At 42.5% G+C, this 21720-nt stretch overlaps 3 protein-coding genes across 8 annotated transcripts in view; 1 reads left to right on the top strand and 2 right to left on the bottom strand.

Annotated features, from left to right (window-relative positions):
• Positions 1–4148, bottom strand: part of LOC118365129 (zinc finger protein 501-like) — a 309516-nt gene extending 305368 nt beyond the window's left edge. For all 6 annotated transcript variants that reach the window (XR_008088209.1, XR_008088211.1, XR_008088210.1 and 3 more), the window contains exon 1: positions 3626–4148. Coding sequence is in view for 3 of the 6 variants with exons in the window: in XM_052490225.1 (XP_052346185.1) it covers positions 3626–3914 (289 nt within the window). In the remaining 3 variants the exon portion in view is untranslated. The remainder of the gene's footprint in view (positions 1–3625) is intronic.
• The window catches only part of LOC118365099 (zinc finger protein ZFP2-like), a 323918-nt gene that overhangs the window by 168814 nt on the left and 133384 nt on the right, over positions 1–21720 (top strand). The window lies entirely within an intron of this gene.
• Positions 15453–20731, bottom strand: LOC118365122 (zinc finger protein 501-like). The gene is made up of 2 exons (XM_035747081.2): positions 20131–20731; positions 15453–18195 (listed from the first exon to the last, which is right to left on the bottom strand). Exons 1-2 carry the CDS (start codon positions 20462–20464, stop codon positions 17075–17077), a joined length of 1455 nt encoding a protein of 484 aa, XP_035602974.2. The 5' UTR covers positions 20465–20731; the 3' UTR covers positions 15453–17074.

Raw genomic sequence — 21720 nt, 5'->3', positions numbered from 1 at the left:
ACTGAAAGTAAGGGGGCTGAATAATTTTGCACGCACCCCAATTTTTCAGTTTTTGATTTGTTAAAAAAGTCTGAAATATCCAATAAATGTCGTTCCACTTCATGATTGTGTCCCACTTGTTGTTGATTCTTCACAAATAATACAGTTTTATAATCTTTATGTTTGAAGCCTGAAATGTGGAAAAAGGTTGCAAAGTTCAAGGGGGCCGAATACTTTCGCAAGGCACTGTATATATATTTTCAATTTTTTATTCAAATGGAATGGAGTAGAACAGCAAACACCACTGCACCTGCTACTCCTCTCCATTTCCATATGAAATAGCCATTGGGTGCAGGCCCGCAACAATGGCCGGAGTTGAATGGAATAGCACTTCACCTTTGTGACTGTTCCCTCTGCTCTATACAATTACATATCTGTTTATTTAATGTGATGATAAAAGGCTCATACAATACAAATATTTTTTTTTATGTTTTCTTTCACAGTGATAGCGACTTCGACTGGGAGCCCCCGGTGCCAAGCTGCCCGCTCTACCTCTGCCCCCTCTACTCCTGCCTCCAGTGGTGTTCATATGCCACTGTTCATTACTGCAGGCATGACTGTGCCTCGGTGCGAAAAGGGCACAGCATGGAGGCGTCGTTGTGGTCTGTGTCGCATGACCTGCACCACTTGTTCAGTTTGCCTCTGCTTTACATCAGAAAGAGACTGCTATGGGACATCGCACAGGCAGCAAAACATTGTGTAGAGGACTTCCAAAGGGTCTACTGTTTTTTTTTAAATATTTTTTTTCTAATATTTAAAAAAAACATATTTAGAAAAAAAAATGTGTGTTAGAATTGCTTTTTGATATGTTGTATATAGTTATTTGCACAGTTGTATATAGTTATAGTCATTTCACCAATTTGGCCACTTGGGTACATTTGGGCAACTTGTGTGGGACACCTGGGTGACTTCATGCTAAATGTCATGTTGCTCACCCATTCCTGAAGTTAGTCTGAAACTTTGCACACCTACAGTTGCCCTCTTGTGTTATCCATCAAAATGATCTCCAGCATCCTCTCTGACTGTGTGGCTATTCTAGTACATGTGAAAGATGATACTACAACAATAAAAAACAGAAAACGTATGCTCTTTCTTTCTCTTTTCTTCCACCAGATCTACTGTGTTATATTCTCCTCCATTCAATTAACATTTCCACAAACTTCAGAATGTTTCCATTCAAATGATACCAAGAATATGCATATCTTTGCCTCTGGGACTGAGCTACAGGCAATTAGATTAGGGTATGTCTTCAGGTGGAAATTGAGAACAAGGGATGCAGCCATCATCCTTGAGATGTATCTATAACTTGTTCGGAGTCCACCTGTGGTAAATTCAATTGATTGGGCATAATTTGGAAGGCACACACCTGTCTATATATGGTCCCACAGTTGACAGTGCATGTGCATGTCAGAGCAAAAACCAAGCAATGAGGTCGAAAGAATTGTCCGTAGAGCTCCGAGACAGGATTGCGTCAAGGCACAGATCTGGGGAAGGGTACCAAAAATAATTATGCTGCATTGAAGGCTTCCCTCTGACACAGCCTACTATATAGGTCCTGGATGTCAGGAAGCTTGGCCACAGTGATGTAATGGGCTGTTCGCACTACCCTCTGTAGAGCCTTACGGTCAGATGCCGAGCAGATGCCATACCAGGCGGTGATGCAACCGGTCAGAATGCTCTCAATGGTGCAGCTGTATTACCTTTTGAGGATCTGGGGACCCATGCCAAATCTTTTCAGGCTCCTGAGGGGGAAAAGGTTTTGTTGTGCCCTCTTCACGACTGTCTTGGTATATACCCACGTGGGTGATTGAAAGATGAACTGAGGTCCACACTCCAGTCCAGTTGATGGTGGTAATGCACCTTAAAGTTGGTTGCCAACCGCCATATAAACTCCAAAGAAGAAAAAGCCAGAAGGAAGGAGAAATGACGAGAAACGAATTTGGATTACCTTTTGGGGGATCGCAACTGGTTACCTATTTTGATGTCAAAGTATTTGAAATCATTTGGATGTGATATGAAAGTATCATTTTCAATTACTTTGATGTGATATTTAAGTATTGTGTGAAATTATTTTGAGGTGATATGAAAGTACAGCGATTTATGTTTATAGAAACATATTGCAATTGAGAATCGATTCACATTTAGATGGAATATTTGACTATTTTAGCTGCCAGAGCCAGTCTACCTCTGAAAATAACACAGTCCACATCTTCAAATCTGATAAATCGCTCCTTGGCTCCTGTGTCCATCACATAACGCAGGACGAGTGAGAGCTGTGCTGCATTTCCCACATCTGTTGTCTCATCCACCATAACAGCAACAAAGGGAGCTTTTTTAATCTCCATTTTGATCTCTTCTCCCATCACTTCAGCAATAGCATAAATTAGGTCATTTTGTATTTTGCCTGACGTCCCAATGAACACTTTGTTAGTGGACAGGTGGTATTGTACATCTGTGTTGCTTTCAGAAAGAAAAGAAGCTCCACATAGTTCCCTTTGTTTTGGAGTCAGCACTTTCATTGTGTCCCCTAAATGAAAGTTCCTGTTTACCCAAAAACAATCAATGAGTATTTTCAATATTTCCCTATTTTTCTTCACCTTTTCATTGTGCGGCTCCGTTGCCATGCGCACTTGTTCGTTGAGCTGTAGATCCACTCGGGTGTCCACAAAAGTTTTCAAAAGCACCATTGCTTGTAAGTGCCCAGCCGTACTTTGGTGTCTCATTGCTGCCTTGGTTAGACAACTCAAGTTTGCAAAGCCAGTGTGACTCCAAACACCAAATCGATCACTTGCAAATATCAGGCATTCCCAGCAGTACAGTTTGCAGTGCTTCTCGGAGCCTGTGAGCCATTGATAGCGCTCACAGTTGTGACAGCCTGTGACAGGCTTTGTAGCATCGGCGTCCTCTCCTTACAATGTCCAACTTTTCTTGAAAAGTTAGTCTTGAGAATGGCGTTATAATTACATCCTCGACCAAATCGATATCTTCTCCTCCTTCCGCCATTGTGGGTTGAAAAAACAGCTTAGCAGTACGCAAATTCCTTAGTAGTACACAGTTTCCTAGTTCTGAGGTGCCCATAGGACCTTGGTAATCCAATCAAAAAACGTGCACGCACTACACCTGCAAGCTGGCTCCTGTGTAACACTGGAGCCAGCCAGCAGGCGTACAATAGCCAACTCTAAAGCTGATTGGTTGACACTAAATTTTCATTTCCATTCACTTGAAGCGCCCGCACTGTTGATTCTGAAGGCCTGAGGGCAGATTTTAGACCCCTGGCAACACATGATGGCTGAATATGATTGGATAAAAGATCTAACATAAAGACCAGCCCTCCAAATCTCAACCTGGGGCTGGAAGCAGTGCAACCAAGAGGAAAGCTATGAAATGAAGACTATAACTCTTACTCTGGGGAATAATTGAATACATATTTGTGGGAAAATATATATATTCTGATGTTTAGGCCAGCTAGCTAGAGCTAGAGAAGGCCTTGCTGGCCCTGACGGCCCACCAATGGTAGAACCCCTTTACTGCATATTGGTTCCCCTTTACTGCACATTGGTTCAACGACTGCAGAGACGGTACTTACTGGTGTTAAACAGATCTCCAACCTCCTTTTCTTCCTCCAATGTGACAGTAATCTCCCCCTCCTCCTCTTTCACTCCAAAAAATGCACCCTCCTCTTTCACTCTGAACGTGTCTTCCTCTTCTTTCACTGAAACATCTTTCTCTTCTTCTTTCACAGTAACAGCCTCACCCTCTACTTGTTTTTGTATAGTAACATATTTCTCTTCCTCCTCCTCTTTGATGAGAGCTTCTTTCTCCGTCCAGCAAACCTCCTCTTCTTTATCAGGAAGAGAGTAGCTTAGTGAACTCATGGTCGGAGATGTTAGCCAGCTAGCATTAGCGACTAGCCTAGTTCTAAGCTAACTTAGCAAACCAGCTAGCTGACAAACAACGTAAATATATTATTAAATTGGTCAACAAGTACATATGACAGAAGTATGTTTAATACACAGCGACTAATATACACCAAAAACAGTGTAAAGAGCGTGAATGTTGAAGCTGTGTTTGCTAGAAAGCTACGGAGGTGTCTGACAAGCTGTTGTTGAAGGAGCGTCCCGTCCACTGGATTATACGTCACACTGTCAGCGTCGCCTGAACCTAAAATACGCACATCGCCATCTGCTGACTGGAGTGGGCAACGCAGTTGAGCAACCAAACGTTTATTTTTCATTTATTTCATAAAAGTTGATTATTATATTGAGTTGTTCAAAGAGAAGCAGGTGTTGATTGATTCGTTTTTAATGAGAATTTAAAACCAACTTTACACCCACTACATATTTTTATTGAACCATACATCTGACATGGATCATTTTGACCCCAGAGGCATATCTTTTATCGTAGCCAACATGTGGTTTATTCAATTCTTCCAAATTTTCATGACTTTGTCAATCAACTTGTTCTTAATAAATATGGTTCAGTGTTTCTGTATCAATATCGACTTTCATTTTGACCCCAGGCAAAAGCACCTTTGATAAATAGGATGTTAATTTAAAATCAAAATCACATTTTATTGGTCACATACACATGTTCAGCATGTTATTGCGGGTGTTGTGAAATGCTTGTGGTTTTAGCTCTGACAGTGCAGTAATATCTAACAAGTAATATCTAACAATTTCACAACAAATGCCCAATATACACAAATCTAAGTATTCAAATCTAGGTTTCTCTGTAGACATGATCCATCCCAGAGGGTGGAGGGGCACCTGTATCAGTGGTTTTGACCAGATAGACACCTGCAGACACACAGTATAGTGCCTCCCATGTACTCTCCTAAGATTTGATTTTTCTATAGCACGTATCACATGACTGTACAAAACTATCAATGGTAGAAAACTCTGCCAGTGGTAGAAAAGTCTACCAGGAGTATACAGTGCATTCGTAATGCATTCAGACCTCTTCACTTTTTCCACTTTGTTACATTACAGCCTTATTCTAAAATTGAAGATGTTTTCACTCATCAATCTACACACAATACCCCATTATGACATCACAATACCCCATAATGACATTACAATACCCCATAATGTCATTACAATACCCAATTGTTTTACATTTATGCACGTATTCAGACCCTTTGCTATGAGACTCGAAATTGAGCTCACATGCACCCCGATTCCATTGATCATCCTTGAGATGTTTCTACAACTTGATTGGAGTCCACCTGTGGTAAATTCAATTGATTGGACATGATTTGGAAAGGCACACACCTGTCTACATATGGTCCCACAGGTAACCAACCCACGAGGTCAAAGGAATTGTCCGTAGAGCTCCAAGACAGGATTGTGTCAAGGCACAGATCTGGGGACAGGTACCAAAACATTTCTGCAGCATTGAAGGTCCCCAAGAACACAGTGACCTCCATCATACTTAATGGAAGAAGTTTGTTATTATTAATATTATTTGTAGTCTTGCATGTCGTCTACTTGGATGCTAATTAGCATTTTCGAATCGGTGAATAAAGGATCCCCATTAGTTCCTGACAAGGCAGCAGCTACTCTTCCTGGGGTCCAGCAAAATAAAGGCAGTTATACAATATTAAAAACATTAAAAGACATTCACAACACACGGTGTGCCCTCAGTCACCTTGTCCTAGAGAGATTTACATGGTTAATAAAACGTCACACCAGGGTAAGCCTAAACAAAACACAGCCCTGTGGGAAAAATTAATGGTGGAAAAACGATGTGAACGATTTCCCTGTTTGACCTGAAGTTGTTATGGATATTGTGACTCTACAGCGCCCCACAGTGGACGTGTCAAAATATGTTACATTGATAAAGCACACTTTATTTAACCTCCATGTCATCTTGTTTTTACATAGCATTGTAGATTTTAACGGTATATAGGATGTATTTTGGATGCTTTCAGTGTATTTTCAACGTTTTCAGACAATGGATTAATTGCAATTTAAAAAATAGTGCACTAACATTACACAAAGTTATCTCTGACAGCCCAAAGTCTGACAGCCCAAACAAATACACACATTCTCAGTCAAAAACACAAGTCAGAACACAGCCTCTCTATTCTCTCATGTGTTTTCAGGTCCTCTGACTGGGAAAATGTCTTTCCACAATGAGAGCAGTGGTATGTCTTCTCCTGCGTATTTGTATGTATTCTTTCATGCTATTTCAGGTACCTTAACTGGGTAAATCTCTTTCCACAGTGGGAGCAGTGGTCTTTTTTTCTGTGTGCGTGTGTCCTCTCATACAAGTTTCTTAACTGGGTACAACTCTTTCCACAATGGGAACATTGGAAAAGTTTTTCCCCTGTATGGTCCACAGACGATGCAATCTCAACCATACTGCCCTTACCCATCTGGACAAGAGGAATACCTATGTGAGAATGCTGTTCATCGACAACAGCTCAGCATTTAACACCATAGTATCCTTCAAACTCGTCATCAAGCTCGAGACCCTGGGTCTCGACCCCGCCCTGTGCAACTGGGTACTGGACTTCCTGACGGGCCGCCCCCAGGTGGTGAGGGTAGGTAACAACATCTCCACCCTGCAGATCCTCAAAACTAGGGCCCCACAAGGGTGCGTTCTGAGCCCTCTCCTGTACTCCCTGTTCACCCACGACTGCGGAGGAGGTGAGGGCCCTCGGAGTGTGGTGTCAGGAAAATAACCTCACACTCAATGTCAACAAAACTAAGGAGATGATTGTGGACTTCAGGAAACAGCAGAGGGAGCACCCCCCTATCCACATCGATGGGACAGTAGTGGAGAGGGTAGTAAGTTTTAAGTTCCTCGGCGTACACATCACAGACAAACTGAATTGGTCCACCCACACGGACAGCATCGTGAAGAAGGCGCAGCAGCGCCTCTTCAACCTCAGGAGGCTGAAGAAATTCGGCTTGTCACCAAAAGCACTCACAAACTTCTACAGCATCCTGCCGGGCTGTATCACCGCCTGGTACGGCAATGCTCCGCCCACAACCGTAAGGCTCTCCAGAGGGTAGTGAGGTCTGCACAACGCATCACCGGGGGCAAACTACCTGCCCTCCAGGACACCTACACCACCCGATGTCACAGGAAGGCCATAAAGATCATCAAGGACAACAACCACCCGAGCCACTGCCTGTTCACCCCGCTATCATCCTGAAGGCAAGGACAGTACAGGTGCATCAAAGCTGGGACTGGGAGACTGAAAAACAGCTTCTATCTCAAGGCCATCAGACTGTTAAACAGCCACCACTAACATTGAGTGGCTGCTGCCAACACACTGACTCAACTCCAGCCACTTTAATAATGGGAATTGATGGAAATTGATGTAACATATATCACTAGCTGATAGAGGAAAATATAGTTTAGATGATCAATTATGTATTCGTTAATGATTAGAAACCATTTATTACTGAAAATGTAAGCAGAACTAATTTGATTGTCTGTGCCTCTTGGGAAGGTCAAGGGGGAGAAAAAGCTTTTCAGACAATATATATATATAATATATATATATATAATAATATATATATATAATAATATATATATATATGCCATTTAGCTGACGCTTTTATCCAAAGCGACTTACAGTCATGTGTGCATACATTCTACGTATGGGTGGTCCCGGGAATCGAACCCACTACCCTGGCGTTACAAGCGCCATGCTCTACCAACTGAGCCACAGACAAGATAAGAATGTTTGGGTTTTGTTCCATTGTTGAGAGAAATCTGTATCTTTTAGACAGGTTGTAATGTCTGGTTTATGAGGGGAGTAGAAAGCATCTCCGGACCTAAACAAAAAAACAACGGGGCTATCGTGGGAAACTGATGATGTCATTTTGAGTTTATAACCTGTGGAAATCTGTGTATGGGTTAGTACTCTCTGGAATTAAGCGCTCTTTAACCTGGCTTTTAAGACTGGTCTCGATCTACTTCATGCATAATTAATGAACTTACAACTCATTAAATGAATTAGAAATGAGTGCTAATTGGTATTGGCAATTAAAACATTAAAGGAATTTAGAATTCCTCTATCACTAGCCACTTTAAACAATGCTACTTAATATAATGTTTACATACCCTACATTATTAATCTCATGTGTATACGTATATACTGTACTCTATCATCTACTGCATCTTAACTGTAATACATGTATCACTAGCCACTTTAAACTATGCCACTTTGTTTAGCCGAAATTCATCCTTCCAGCTTGGTGATCGTCACCGCCAGGGTTGAAATTAGCCCTTTTAAACGTATGGACACCTCATCTGGAACATGAGGTTGACTTCCGTCAACTGACTTTTGTAGTAGGGGAGAAGGGCGTGTTTCATAGTTCTCAACCAATGTCTGTTCACTTGGGTGTGGCCACTGATTGAGCCCAGTTCACTTAATGAAAACAATTCTCTCATTTAGAAGCTAAAATTACATTTCATATATAAACATTTAAATTGCACAAGAATTCCACAATAACTAGAATGTGTAGACTTTCCAAGATCATATGTCACGCTGATAGCATCGCCTGAAAGACGCACATCGCATTCTGTTGACTGGAGTGGGTAAAGCAGATACATGTTTATTTTATTTCCAGACAAAAAGTGAATTTTTACATTTCCTTCATTAAATAATAATATAATAGTCAGACAACTGCCAGTAAGCTATGTCTACATAGGTATTGGGATCTAGCCTCATTGATCTTCCAGTAAGCTATGTTTACATGGGTATTGGGATCTGACCTCATTGATCTATCAATAAGCTATGTTTACATGGGTATTGGGATCTCAGCTATAGTATAATCCAGAAAAGCAGTTCTACCAGCTAGCAGTGTAAGGAACCTTGTCTGACAGCCAATCAACCGTGTCCTGAGCCTGTCGCCTGCAGTCTGTGGAGAAAAGTTACTTTTTTTTCTTGTAAAGTTACACAGGGTCCATGGGCCACATAAATAATTACCGTCCAGCACATTGTCTAGGAAGGTACTGTTCCTAGGCCATCATTGTATATAAGAATTTGTTCTTAACTGACTTGTCAATTTAAATAAAGGAAGAAAAAAAGGGAATATGTTTCATCAGCCATTGGTATAATTGAACTACAATGGCCATAATGCATTGCATGCCTACTTGTCGGGTCTGTTTATTTTACACCTGCTATGTAAAAGAGACAGAAGAATGCACGATGGTCAATGCTCTCTGGGATGCTTGGGACATCATTACCCTAAACCCTAACCTTAACCATTTTAAATGTCAACTTCAACGGGCTAGGGACGTCCCAAGGATGTATCTCTACCCGAAAATACATGATCTAAGTGATTGATAGTTGGTATTCAGCAGTCATAAAGCCTTATTTACTTTAATGAACTACTAAAATAGTGATTCTGTCAGACAGCATAGACATCAGCTCTACACTTTATTGACTGACTGATCCATTCCTCCTTCCATCCTTCCTGAAGACCCAGTGAGGGTGGAGCTCAGTCAGAGAGCTGTTGAGGGACTGGGTAGGAAGAACACTTCTACAGCCAGAGAGGTGAGAGGTCACACATGGTTTAGATGGTAAATATTTATGTCCCCTTAGCGGTTCATCACGTAAGCAAAAGGGAATATGTTCCATCATCTATGTTTATTTACATTAGTGTAAATTTGGCCACTGATATTGGTGTAATTTCTCACCCCTTTTGGCTGTTGCTGGACTTCTTCCGGGAACTTCGCAGTTTCAATTGAAAACGATGGTGACAAGTTTGGATGCAACAACAGTTATTAAAAAGGTTAAGTTGGGTTGATGTCCAGGGTGGCGCTGTGGTTAAGTGCCACCAGAGACTCTGGGTTCGCACCCAGGCTCTGTCGTAACGGGCCGCGACACACAATTGGCCTAGCGTCGTCCGGGTCACGGAGGGTTTGGCCGGTAGGGATATCCTTGTCTCATCGCACACCAGTGACTCCTGTGGCGGGCCGGGCGCAGTGTGCGCTAACCAAGATTGCCAGGTGCACCTTGTTTCCTCCGACACATTGGTGCGGCTGGCTTCCGGGTTGGATGCGTGCTGTGTTTAGAAGCAGTGCGGCTGGTTGGGTTGTGTATCGGAGGACGCAGGACTTTCGACCTTTGTCTCTCCCGAGCCTGTACGGGAGTTGTAGCGATGAGGCAAGATAGTAGCTACTAACAATTGGATACCACGAAATTGGGGAGAAAAAGGGGGTAAATAAAATAAAAAAAAGTTGGGTTGATGTTTGGCTCTGAATATGTCTCGAAATAATGTATAAAATAATATAACATACTAATAATGAATAACGAAGACAATGATGGTTTTCTGTGAAAGTTCATTTCCCCTCAGGCACACACATTTGTTATTTGATATTATGAAGGTAATTTGTGTCAAATGTACTTTCCCCACTCATTCACCCCATATCTTTACGTTGCTTATGCATATTCGGCGGCCAGACTCAAATTCCGAACACAATGGCCATCCTGGCAGATCTAAACCTAATGTAGCACATTGTGACTTTTGTGCATCCAGACCTAATGAAGCTTGGAGTGATCAGATGACAGAAGTCACATATATGTGCCATGTGTAACAGCCTGTAGATGCTTCATATCCATTACTTTGAGAGTTTTACATAATATGACTAAATGTGTTGCAGGGGCAGTCAAGAAATGGAACGGCAAGGCCACAGAACATGACATTAGCAGAGCTGTGGGAGACCACCTCAAGCCCCTGGTAGAGACGGGGGTGGTGTTTACCACTCCTTCAGCAGGCTTGAAAAGTGGGATTAATCTGGTTGATCCATTTGTTTGTTTTCAGTAGTTGAATCCTTTGACATGGGATTGGTACTGATTTTCATACTAAGAGGGACCAAGAGCCTGTTGATTGGTAGTTCATTTGTTGAAATCAAATCAAGCTTTATTTATACAGCACACTTCAGACATGGATGCAACACAATAGCTTCACATTAAAAAACAATCAAAATAAACAGAAATATTTAGTACACAACATACATAAGAGGATTAAAAAAACAGAATAATAACTGAAAGACTAATGAGCATTCTAAGGAAATGCCATTGATTACAATATTAATTGGATGCAACATCCGACCCAAAATATAAGATTGTTTTTAGGAGGGGTTCTGAAAGACACTATGGGGGTGTCCACTGAAAATTGACAAGTAACAACTGGGACCTAAAAGACACCCACCATGAGACCCACTAAATCTGTCCAAGAGTCAAACTAGATAAAAACCCACAGCAAACTTAAAGACAGGAAGCAAACCAAAAAGGTGGTTAAAATAATTTATTACAATCAATACCATTCATACTATTACAAAATCACAATTCTCATTCATTCTTAATTAATTCTATTTACAAAAACATCAAACAAAAACAAACCTCAGGGGAGCATCGTCCCTCCCCATCATACCTAACCAATACCTAACCCTTTACCTATCTCCCCTTCCCTAATCTATCCCCTTACCAAACTCACTCTAACACTCCCAGCCCTAAACCCCCTTTCCACCTCTCCCGTGCCGCATGCTTCCCCCACTTCCTCTCCTCCCTCTTCATCCTCCCTCTCAAATCACCTTCCACCCTTCTCACTATCCCCTCCACCCCCCAATCTCTCCCTGTCTTGACTAAATTCTGCCTGGCTTCCCACAGTCCCCTTTTAAAGAGACTCATGAGAAGCCAGAGCAGAAACCTGTCCCTATCCGTTCCCTTTGCTCTCCCTACGCCTCTCTCTAGCCTAGCCCATGTCAAAACAAAATCCCTCCTAACCACACCTAGCATCAGCCGTGCCCTAGCCCATACTAGTCCGGCACAGGCACAGTCCCAGAAGGCATGGCGCACAGTCTCCTCCCTGCCACAAGCAGATCTTGGACAGGTGGGGGATCGCACCACACTATACCGGTACAAGATGGAAAGTACCGGCAAGCACTTATGGAGGCCCAACCAATTCAGGTCCTTGAGCCTGTTGTCCAAGCCTGCACTCCCTCCCAGACCACTGACGAGATGCCCGCTACAGGTGCAGGACTCCCTGCCTGCCTGACCTCTTCGTACAGGTGCCTGTGATCTAAACCTACTCGGGCAACTTCAACCTCGGGGTGCGCATGCAGCCACTTTGCCGCATGGCCAAAGTGCCACGGCAGCTGTTCCGCCCGAGGACCCGCGTTATAGACCACACCATTACGCTTCTCGCCTGGTACGAGAAGAACACCCGCAGGAGGTAACCGGACGGGTGTATCACTGGCTGAGCAAGCTCCGCTAACAAGAAAGAAAAAAAAATTGAGTCCAGCTTGAAGGGGAAATGTGGTACCCCCTTACCTCCCTCCCCGATGGGACAGATCATGCGTGCCCTGGCGACCCACTAGCACCTGCCACTCCACATAAACTGAAACACAAGCCTCACTAGAGGCCTCCTCAGACAAGCCGGCAATGGGTAGATAGATGTATGCCAAATACAAGAGACGGCAACACATCCAACTTTAGGACCAGGACTTTGCCCATAAAAGACAAATACCTAGCCTTCCACATTGCTAGCTTCCTCTGTACCACTGCGATACGCATGTTCCAGTTTAGCGTCGCTGAGTTGGAGGTCTCAAAATGAACCCGAGAATCCTCAGGGCCCCTTCGCAGAGAGATAAACCCCCAGGCACATCCGTTCTACCGCGCCATCTTCCGAAAAACTTGACGGAAGACTTTGCATGGTTCAGAACTGCTCCCGACGCTCGGGTGAAATCCCCAAAGATGGCAAGGGACCTTGTCAGGCACGAGTCCTTGCACAACAGCAAGGAAGTGTCGTCGGCGTACTGCGTCATCTTAACACGCAGCCCACCACTTCCAGGGATCAACAAGCCTTCCACCCCTGTGTCTGCCCTAATGGCAGCCCCCAGAGGCTCCATGTACAGAACGAAGAGGAGAGCCGAGAGTGGGCATACCTGCCGGACCCCAGACGAGAGGTCAAAAACGTCACCTAAATGACTATTTACACTAACTCGACACCCCGCACCGACATATAATATACGAATCCATCCTATAAACTTCTCCCCAAATCCTAATCGCCTGATCTAGCGCTGCTACCATTAAAGGCAGCCCTCTATCTTCAACCCAAGCGATGGAATCCCTGATCAACTGTAGGTTCCATCTTATAGAGCGGCCCTCTACCCCGCACGTCTGATCCTCGTGGACGACGTAGGGAAGGGCTGTGCGCAACCGGTCTGCTAAAACCTTTGCAAGAATCTTGTAATCTACGCACAGCATGGTCAAAGGCCGCCAGTTGCCAAGGTCAGTTGCTTCCCACTTCTTATAAAGAAGTGACAGCACACCAACAGCCATTGATCCCCCCGGGACCCCCGTCTCAAGGATGGCCTTCAAGACTTTGAGAACCACTGGTCCATGTATACCCCAAAACTTGAGGTAAAACTCAGCCGGCAGCCCATCCATCCCAGGCACCTTCCCTTTTCCCATCCTCCTAAGAGCGCTCTCAACCTCTTCTAGTGAGATCTGGGCCTCCATCACGTCTCTAATGTCCTCTGGCAGCCGCCGGGACAAGTGTTCTAAAAACACGTTTCCCTGCTCTACATCTATTTCCCTTTCCTTAAATAAACCTTGGAAATGATCAGTTGTCACCCTGACCATTTCCTCTGGTTTACTTACTATACTACCATTATCTTCCCTAACTCCATGCATTTACCTTCCTACTCTGCCTGGCCCTAACCGACTTAAAGAACATAGCGGAACAAGTCTCATTATGTTCTAGAAAGCCACTATGCGACGCTCCAGGAAAGCTCGAGCCTTCTGCTCCTGCAGCTCCCTGAGCTGCGACTTTAGGGTTGCGGATCTCTCCCAGTCAATCGACCCGCCGAGGTTGCCTGCCTCGTACTCGAGTTCAATTAACCTTTGGATACGATCCACCTCCCTCCTTTCCTCCCTTTTTTTCCTTCTACAATATCCTATTATAAAAGCCCTAATCCTCACCTTAACTAAATCCCACCACTCTAACACCCCCTCGCACATGGACCGGAGGCCGTCACAAGCCTCCGAAAGAAACAAAAAAATGCGTCAACGAAAGCCTGCTCCTCCAGTATATCCAGATCTAACTTCCAGTACCCCCTACCGAAGAGGCAGACTGGCGACCCTACCTGCAGGAACACCCCGTCGTGATCCGTGAAGAAAACAGGCACCAGCCGCCCAGACAACTGACCCATAGACCTGGATACAAAAATGTAGTCGAGCCTCCGCGCAACCCCCCTGGAGTTGCGCCATGTAGGACCGACCATTGCCGGAGTAGTGTGCAGGCCACCATCAACCAGACCATAGCAAGCCATTAGCCCAGTGATGGCGCCTGCACTGCTATCACCACCTACCCCTAAATCTATATTAAAATCCCCTCCTATCACCAAGTGCCTGTTTGTAACACACAGGGGTGCCAGACAGTCCACCATCTCCCTCCTGTCTGCCGCCACCTGTGGCCCATACACCCCAATTAACCTATATCTAGCTTCTCTATACTTGACATCTATCCCCAATACTCTACCCTGCATTATAACAAAAGTGCTCTCTACCTTAACCTCTCTGTTCCCACACAGAATCCCTACTCCTGTTGAGTGCACCACTCCTATGCCCCCAGGGAGAACATCGCCGGAGGATGGAGGTAGCCATCCACACTCTTCGGGGACTCCCTGAGTAACGCTTGGAAACCTCTCTTTCCGTTCCAGAAACCCAGGGAGTCCCTGAGGTACCTCGCTGAGGAGACATTGTCCATGTACCTCCCCAGAAAGGCCCTCACCTCTTCATCTTTCACATGCGGATTGTACATGGTTACGGTGACCACCCTGAAGTTGTTCTTCGCCAGGCTGGTCACCGCATAATGGCACAGGGGTCCCGTTTTCTCCGCTTCCTTTGCCATCTTCATTACTTCGTCATGTTTTTCTTCTTTGTGAAACGTCACATCAAAAGCCTTCTCATTCGGGTTCCCTTGAAGGCAGAGCACTTCCTTCACCTCTATCCTGAGGCATCCCATCAAAATGGTCCTTCCAAATGTCTCTCTACTCCACGGCTCCATCTCCTTTTCAGTCCAGGCAAATCGTAAGGTATTTGCCATACCAATCCCCGGAAACGATCTTGTTTGCTTGTATTGATTCATTTAAAAAAATAAGCTCTCTTCAGAAAGAAGCTTCAACCTGAAATGAAAAACACCTTTAATAGGAAACGGTGGAACAACTAAAGGTGTTGACTCTCCACATTTATCAAGAAGACTGGAGCACTTGGCCAGACACTCTTAAATAGAACCTGGACCACCTTCCCACTAAAGAGATGGACAAGCCAGCACAGGTGTAACACATACTGACTAACGAGGTAACACCAACCAGTGTGCCCAAGACACATTTCAGTTGAACAACTGACTAGAAAACTACTTCCATTTCACATAATCAACTACAATGCTTCACCTTCTATAATATAAACATGATGTCTACTGGCTGTCAACAATTAAAACAAGAAAAAAACACATATTTCTAAATAATAATATACAATCGTATATATTTTTTCTCCTTTTTCTTTCTATAGAATCCTAAAACTCACTAGCTTCGAGAACTCTCGTCCACTTGGTTCAAACAAAACTCAAATTATATTAGTCACATGCGCCGAATACAACAGGTAGACCTAACAGTGAAATGCTAACTTAAGAGCCCCTAACCAACAGTGCAATTTAAATTTAAAAAATACAGATAAGAATAAGAGATAAAACTCATCTCCAACACGGAAAAACGTGTCAAAATAAATTGTGATCCATGGTAACACACTGGTTAAATGCACAACACAAATATTTTGACTGCTCACCCTTGAGACAATGAGCAACCAAGTTGTCCTTACCACATGCTCTCGTACATATGGGTTGGCACATCTGAGAATGAATGCTGATATTCTAAAAGCAGGGAAACAATGTCAATATAAGTGTACCCAAAAACTGTCAGTTGGTTACATAAATAATTATGATTAAATGTTACATGAAATGTAAATATGAAATATTTGGTTGTATAGTCTTATTTTTAATTACATTTTGCTAGGTGGGATAGCCCAATGTCAAAACACAGTTTTAACGTGTCCAAATCAATAACCAAAACCTAAACATAAAATGTGCTATAAAACACAGTTTGTACACAGTTTAATCAATAACCAATATGCAGAAACAGTTTGTGATATATTAAAAACCTAAACATAAAATGTACTGTATACACAAACATCTGACACAATAACCATATTACTTGTATTTTTTAAAACAAGCTCCTTATAAACTGCACAAGCACCAGAAACGCTGTTGTTTTGACAAGCAGCAATAAATCACTGATATCGATTAGGGGGGAAATCAGGTTGTTCGTGCTGTTGAAACCAACACAACTAAACAAAACACATGGAAATGGGAGATATCTTTTACCTCACTTGGTTAGAGGACAACCCGCAGAAGACAGTCAGCTACATTTTGGAGTGATGCATTTAAATGTAGGGGTCGCTAAACAAAGGAACACAACACTTATTTGTCATAACTTATCGCTAAAATAATTTGTGCGAGAGGAGGGAGATGAGGTTGCACGCCCTGTTAAAACTAACAGCTCAAAAACCACACGGAATCTGGGAATAATGTGTACATCCCTGATTAGAGTACAATTTGTAGAAAACAGCTAGCTACATTTAAGTGTTGCATTTTGATTCAAGTGGGTCACCAACGTGGTAAGTGGAACACAACTCTTTTTTTGAGAGTCAATTTTTGTTACATCACATAAATAGTAATCTTTCAATTCAGAGCCTGGATTCCCCCCTGAGGCTAATATCCAGATCATGTTGAAATCAATAGAACAGGGGGCAAACGATTAAGAGTTCTACATTGTGACATTATTAAAATACTCCTACTACAATGTTAAAACATTCTACATTGAGACATTATTTCATTGATACCATGAAACAACTCCTTCATGTATGCATTTTCTGATGTTTGATCATAGGTATTTTATCACATTATCTCTGGTCACACTGCTCACACCTGAGATGTCTCTCCTGTGTGTGTTATATGGTGTGTAGTCCGTTTGCTAGACGAAGTAAAACTCTTCCCGCATTTAGCACAGCTATTAGATTCCTCTCCTGTGTGTGTTTTCTCTGATGTGATATCAGGCTGGTTGACTGAGTAAAACTCTTTCCACATTGAGCACAGCTATAAGATTGATCTCCTCTGTGCGTTCTACGGTGTGATTTCAGGCTGGTTGACTGAGTAAAACTCTTCCCACAGTGATTACAGCTAAAAGGCTTCTCTCCTGTGTGTGTTCTCTGGTGTTTAGCCAGATGGCCAGACTCAGTAAATCTCTTCCCACATTCATAACAGCTATAAGGCTTCTCTCCTGTGTGCTTTCTCTGATGTTTAGTCAGACTGCTAGACTCAGTAAAGCTCTTCCTACATTGAGCACAGCTATATGATTTCTCTCCTGTGTGTGTTCTCCGGTGTCTAGTCAGACTGTTAGATGCAACAAATCTCTTCCCACATTGATTACAGCTAAAAGGCTTCTCTCCTGTGTGTGTTCTCTGGTGTTTAGTCAGACAACCAGACTCAGCAAATCTCTTCCCACATTCATCACAGCTATAAGGCTTCTCTCCTGTGTGTGTTCTCCGATGTCTAGTCAGACTGCTAGACTCAGTAAAGCTCTTCCTACATTGAGCACAGCTATATGGTTTCTCTCCTGTGTGTATTCTCCGGTGTTTAGTCAGACTGTTAGATGTAACAAATCTCTTCCCACATTCATCACAGCTATAAGGTTTCTCTCCTGTGTGTGTTCTCTGGTGTGTCATCAGGCCAGTTGACCGAGTAAAACTTTTCCCACATTCATCACAGTTAAATGGTTTCTCTCCCGTGTGTGTTCTCTGGTGTGACATCAGGCTGGATGATTGAGTAAAACTCTTCCCACATTGAGTACAGCTAAAAGGTTTCTCTCCTGTGTGGATTCTCTGATGCATTTTAATGCCCGCTGATGAGGTGAATCTCTTCCCACAGTCAGAGCAGCAGTGAGTTCTCTTCCCTGTGGGTCTCTGCTGGTGTTTCTTGAGGTGTTCTAATGTGGAGAGACTCTTCTCTGCCTCATCAGCATCATGAGGTTGTTGAGGCTCCAAAGAAGATCCACGATAGTCACGTCTCTCTCCTGTGTGAACAAAAATTCAGACAGATGGTTAAAGGCCCATAGTAGTAACATCGATGATTGAGTTACTCAAATTATTAAGGTTAATTATTAATTAGGTTTAAGGTTAAATATTAATGATGGTTTGTACACTAAGTGCTTGCCAAATTGGCACAAAACGTAACAACAACATACACCTATGGTAGGACCCATAAACTTCACCTAACAACAACATAGACCTACTAGGCATATAGAAGTAGGACTAGTCTACCTGGCCTGAGCGCAAATGTAGGCCTATAAATGTGCCTATTTGGGGATCCTGATAGTATTTCTGATTGTCTTAACGCACCGCCACTAATGAGCAGAGGAGCTTCGCAAAGCTAATTTATCTTCACCTCAAACAGCAAGTAAACAAAGTCTAATCAAAATCAATTGCAAATGAGAATATATCTATAAAGCATTTGAAAAATATTTCCAGCTCTCGCCCTTTCGATAACCACTCGGCACGAAAGGGAAAAATGTAATGTGCTGATCCAGTGGAAAATACCTGATTACTTCTTATCCCTTACACAAATAGCCGACAACTGTGTCTGTCCCAAACTCACTGGCGCGGGAACCTGAGGGCCCAGAATATTTTATACAATGTTTCAAGTTCGTTGTAGACAGGCCATGTGATTTATAGGATATTTATTTTCAATGTTTTTATTTGTAGGCTTTATGTAGGGATTTTTTTTACATAGTTTTCAATGGCAATAAAAGTTACTTTTAGATTTCATTCGAATTTAGATAGAATGTAGATTAATTACAGACAATGATTTTGAGATACTATTATCAATGAAAGTAAACTGTTCCATGAAAATGTGCATATGACAACCATAACTGGCAAGCAGATAGGTAAAAAGGTAAGATAATTTGCACTCCAAATGCAGGTTGCCGACTGCTTGTGTAGCCTATTACCAGCAACGTCAGAATTTACGAAGGCCAGCAGGAGAAGGTGGTTCAGGAAGAGTTTCTCTCTTTTCTGGTTGGGCTATATTGACGAAATGGCATGAAAATAAATTGGCTGAATATTATACAATGACTTATCAACAGCTCTAACAATTTGACCCCCACAGGAAATCTTCACTGGCAATTCTATAATATACTATATAGCCTAGAAACCTGGTTAAACTATAATTTTGACCTCATGAATGAATTCTAGAATATACTATATAGCCAAGAAACCTGGTTAAACTATCATTATGACCTCATGCATGGCTAGTCGTTGTATTCATAGTGTAGTGAATTCAGGTGGTAGCCCTGAGCTGAACTCAAACTTGGGTCCAGTGACTGTCAAGCCAACACCTTATAACTGTTACGCCAAGATTTCTGAACTTCTTGACGAGGTCGCTAGGTGTGAGGTCACAGTTGCTACAATAGCTCTCTCTATGAATGTGAGAATGGTCACACTTCTCCTTCCCCCATCCCTCACATGTTTACCAAAACAAGCCTCTGGACAGTCATTTTGCTGCTGTTTAAAAAACCCACACAACCCAGCAATCTGCAGTTAAAACAATAACAAATCTGTCATTCCACCACTGTTTTGGTAATAAGATGATGATGGGGTTGGAGAAATGTAACTACTTTCAAAATTCATAGACAGACATATGGATGTAAGGACTGACCATCCATGATATCAACATTATAGTTTTAACCATGTTGAGGCTATACAGTGTTGATGCACATAGTTTCTAAACATTAGGGTTTAAAAAAAGTTTTTCTGGGTTCTGATGGGGTACAACTGTTGAAATAAGCTCATGAGGCATGTGTTATATTCTTCAATAATCAATGGCTAGAAATAAATAATTAAAAATTCACAATATGTATGTAGCAATTGCAGATTTCCCCTTTAACACCAAACACCAAACATCAAATCAACAACTGCAGAGTTTGTGCCTCTGTTTTTAAGACAGTACTTACTAGTGTTAATCAAGGAACGTTTTCTCAAAACCGTCTTATGGCTAAATTCATCGTTAGAACCATTGGATGCCTTAAGATGCGTTTGGGAAACCGTGCCCAGATATCCAGGCTCCTCCTCTTCTCCCTCCTCCTCCTTTTTCGATGTAACAGTCATCTCTCCCTCCTCTTTCACTCCATAAACTGCATCATCCTCTCCTTTAAATGTAACATCCTCCTCCTCTTTCACTCTGAACGCGTCTTCCTCTTCTTTCACATTAACAGCCTCACCCTCTACTTCTTGTTTTACTGTGATATCCACCTCTTCTTTTGCAGGGGAGTAGCTTAGTGACCGCATGGTCGGGGATGTTAGCTCGGCTAATGCTAACTTAACCAGCCCGCTAGCTGACTAATAACAACACCGTAAATATGAAATTAAATCGGATAACAAACTAGACGGCAGAAGAGGGTTTAAAACAGTGGCTAATAAACACTAAAGCGTCTAAAGAGCTTATTGGTTCTGCCTTTTTTTGTCAAGCAAGCTATCTAGGTGTCTGACTAACTGTTGCCGCTGCTGAAAGAAGCGTTCCGTACACTAGATCATACATCACAATAACAGCATAACCTTAAATTCCCAGACCGCCATCTGCTGACTGGAGTTGGTAACGCAGTTGAGTAAAATGTATATTTTATCTTCAAACAAGTTAAAGTGTAGGAAGCATTAGTTTTTACTCACAAGTGTAAAGACTTAGTGAGCTAGTTGTAGTCACTTTATGGTTACCTATAAGGACAAACAGTTATGTTTTTGCGTAATTACATATTTATTAACTTATTTCAGGAAATCTTCTAAACTACCCACAATGCACGATTGACAAGGTATTATGGATTATCTACTCTGTGCTACTGAGTTTGTATGCCAGTGTAATGGTGTAGTGAAGCAACATGTTTTAAATATATTTAACCTTTATTTAACTAGGCAAGTTAGTTCAGAACAAATTCTTATTTACATTGACGTCCTACCCCGGCCAAACCCTAACACAGACGATACTGGGCCAATTGTGCTCTGTCCTAATGGACTCCCAATCACGGCCTGTTATGATACAGCCTGGATTTGAACCAGGGTCTGTAGTGACACCTCTTGCACTGAGATGCCGAACCTTAGACCGCTGCGCTGCTCGTGTGTTGACATTACACTCATTGTAAATACACTCAGTGATAAAGGTAAGGGATTCGGTTAATCCACAGCAGATTTTGGGAGAATTTGAAAATTGAGTGGTCCTGGGATAGAAATGTATAAAGTTGACATTACATCATAAAATCCACGTTTTAAATCATACATTAGCAATTTATGTTTTAATAACGACTGTTGTTGGTTTGGTGTCAAGTAAACCTCTCTTTATATGTTATTTGCCAAATCTCAGTTTTCCATGTGGGTTTTATGCTAAAGATCCCTCTTTCAAATTGGTATCTTAACGGGAAAATGCATATTCTTTAGGAGTGCTATTAGAGACCACTGATCATTCATCCACACTGTGTGTCCCGTCAATGCTGGTAATTTATGACAAATGTATATGTTTTATCTCCCTCACCAACTTTAAACATCTGCTATCTGAG

This window comes from Oncorhynchus keta, chromosome 32 (genome assembly GCF_023373465.1).
Source record: "Oncorhynchus keta strain PuntledgeMale-10-30-2019 chromosome 32, Oket_V2, whole genome shotgun sequence".
NCBI lineage: Eukaryota > Metazoa > Chordata > Actinopteri > Salmoniformes > Salmonidae > Oncorhynchus > Oncorhynchus keta.
This window is presented reverse-complemented; position numbering and strand designations above follow the sequence as displayed.

Coding starts and splice junctions, on each gene's coding strand:
- LOC118365122 (XM_035747081.2), bottom strand. CDS start 20,464: ATGCGGTCACTAAGCTACTCCCCTGCAAAAGAAGAGGTGGATATCACA. Junction 18,196..20,130: donor ACGTTCCTTGATTAACACTA/GTAAGTACTGTC, acceptor TTGTTCACACAG/GAGAGAGACGTGACTATCGT.